This window comes from Protomyctophum parallelum (genome assembly GCF_964188405.1).
Source record: "Protomyctophum parallelum genome assembly, chromosome: 2".
Lineage (NCBI taxonomy): Eukaryota > Metazoa > Chordata > Actinopteri > Myctophiformes > Myctophidae > Protomyctophum > Protomyctophum parallelum.
Genome location: NC_139699.1, coordinates 29,362,658 through 29,365,157, shown reverse-complemented (window position 1 = coordinate 29,365,157; position 2,500 = coordinate 29,362,658). Strand labels below are relative to the sequence as shown.

Here is a 2,500-nt window from a genome sequence, read left to right as displayed (position 1 = left end):
CCTCTTCCTCCTCTTCGTCATCCCCGGCTCCCCTCCACTCCAAGAGCAGCCTGGCCCCCAGCCCCTCGCCACTGGGATCCACCCTCAGCACCTCTGGTAAGAGTTACGTTCTCCCTGTGTGCCCTGATAATAGTACTAACTAGAACTGCACTCTGTCGAGTGCATACTTGCTTGTTGCACACTAGTAGGCCATAAATGGCCAACTAGTGCGCAAGCAGAACGCGCAAGTACTTTTGACCGTTGTAGGTGTAACTATTTGTTACCTACTTACTTTATGCATATAAACACCTAGTATTATTATGTATGGTTCAAGTTATAAGAAATACAGTTTTATCGATGTAGATATATTATGGATCCCTTTTTAGTTTTTTAAAGAAAAATAAATCATTGATATGTGATGAAAAAAAAGGTATATAAATTGAATTAAAATATGTTATACAGTATAATTATTCTGTAAACGGTGGAATCTCAATATCTCTGTGAAGGAACGTTCGAAATGTCTAATTATTACGTGTAACTATTTGCTACCTATCTACTTTATGCATGTAAACACCTAGTATTATGAAGTATGGTTCAAGTTTCTATCTTTATTTTCAAAGAAAAATAAATCATTGATATATGATGGGAAAAAAAGTATATAAACTGAATTAAAATATATTATACAGTATAATTATTGTATTACTTATTGTAAATTGTCAATTGTTTTAAATGTATTTCATGTTGGACTATAGTGATATTAATACTAAATCATGATCAGAGTAATATGTGTCTATAACTTCAATTTCTGTAATAATACTTTCACATTTGTTAAAATATACATGATCTAAAATACTTCCGTAATCTGTAGTTGGATTTGTATTTAATTGTTTGCACACTACACTAACGTTAACATTTATGGTTAACTTTTTGACACTTTCGTTACTTTTATACACCCCAGAAACATAATGTTGTATTACTTACGTCATCATTGAGAGCAGTTATACAATAGCAAATTGTGCCTGATCTGTCTGATATACTATATGGAGTATGTAGTTGTAAGTTGATTAGTGGTATACTGTCGTTACTTTGCGCCAAAAACCGTGACAGATTACACAAATGACCATATTTCTTACGTCATTATTGAGAGCTAGTCATACATATACACACCACGTACTCTGGTCCCAGCAGATCAGGCACAATTTGCTATTTTATTTTTTACTGATTATGTATGTAGTATACGTATGACTAGCTCTAAATGATGACGTAAGACATACGTATACATATATACTATATAGAGTGTGTAGTTGTAAGTTGATTAGCGGTATACTGTGGTTACTTTGCGCCAAAAACCGTGACAGCCGTCCCGCCATTTGATGTTTATGCAAGAAAACAGCAAATCTGTGCCTGGTTTGCTGGGACCAGATTACACAAATGACCATATTTCTTATGTCATCATTGAGAGCTAGTCATACATATACACACCACGTACTCTGGTCCCAGCAGATCAGGCACAATTTGCTATTTTATTTTTTACTGATTATGTATATAGTATACGTATGACTAGCTCTCAATGATGACGTAAGACATACGTATACATAAATTACATATACATATACTATATACTATAGAGTATGTAGTTGTAAGTTGATTAGCGGTATACTGTGGTTACTTTGCGCCAAAAACCGTGACAGCCGTTCCGCCATTTGATGTTTATGCAAGAAAACAGCAAATCTGTGCCTGGTTTGCTGGGACCAGATTACACAAATTACCATATTTCTTACGTCATCATTGAGAGCTAGTCATACATATACACACCACGTACTCTGGTCCCAGCAGATCAGGCACAAGTTGCTATTTTATTTTTACTGATTATGTATATAGTATACGTATGAATAGCTCTCAATGATGACGTAAGACATACGTATACATATATACTATATAGAGTGTGTAGTTGTAAGTTGATTAGCGGTATACTGTGGTTACTTTGCGCCAAAAACCGTGACAGCCGTCCCGCCATTTGATGTTTATGCAAGAAAACAGCAAATCTGTGCCTGGTTTGCTGGGACCAGATTACACAAATGACCATATTTCTTATGTCATCATTGAGAGCTAGTCATACATATACACACCACGTACTCTGGTCCCAGCAGATCAGGCACAATTTGCTATTTTATTTTTTACTGATTATGTATATAGTATACGTATGACTAGCTCTCAATGATGACGTAAGACATACGTATACATAAATTACATATACATATACTATATACTATAGAGTATGTAGTTGTAAGTTGATTAGCGGTATACTGTGGTTACTTTGCGCCAAAAACCGTGACAGCCGTTCCGCCATTTGATGTTTATGCAAGAAAACAGCAAATCTGTGCCTGGTTTGCTGGGACCAGATTACACAAATTACCATATTTCTTACGTCATCATTGAGAGCTAGTCATACATATACACACCACGTACTCTGGTCCCAGCAGATCAGGCACAAGTTGCTATTTTATTTTAACTGATTATG

The 2,500-nt window shown here is 35.6% G+C and overlaps 1 protein-coding gene across 8 annotated transcripts in view; it reads left to right on the top strand.

Annotated features, from left to right (window-relative positions):
• Window positions 1-2,500, top strand: part of LOC310854836 (bromodomain adjacent to zinc finger domain protein 2B-like) — a gene marked incomplete at its 3' end in the record, with an annotated part of 100,132 nt that overhangs the window by 54,908 nt on the left and 42,724 nt on the right. For all 8 annotated transcript variants that reach the window (XM_083759545.1, XM_083759546.1, XM_083759547.1 and 5 more), the window contains one exon: window positions 1-96. This exon is cut by the window's left edge and continues 90 nt beyond it. In XM_083759545.1, the coding sequence (XP_083615671.1) occupies window positions 1-96 (96 nt within the window). The remainder of the gene's footprint in view (window positions 97-2,500) is intronic.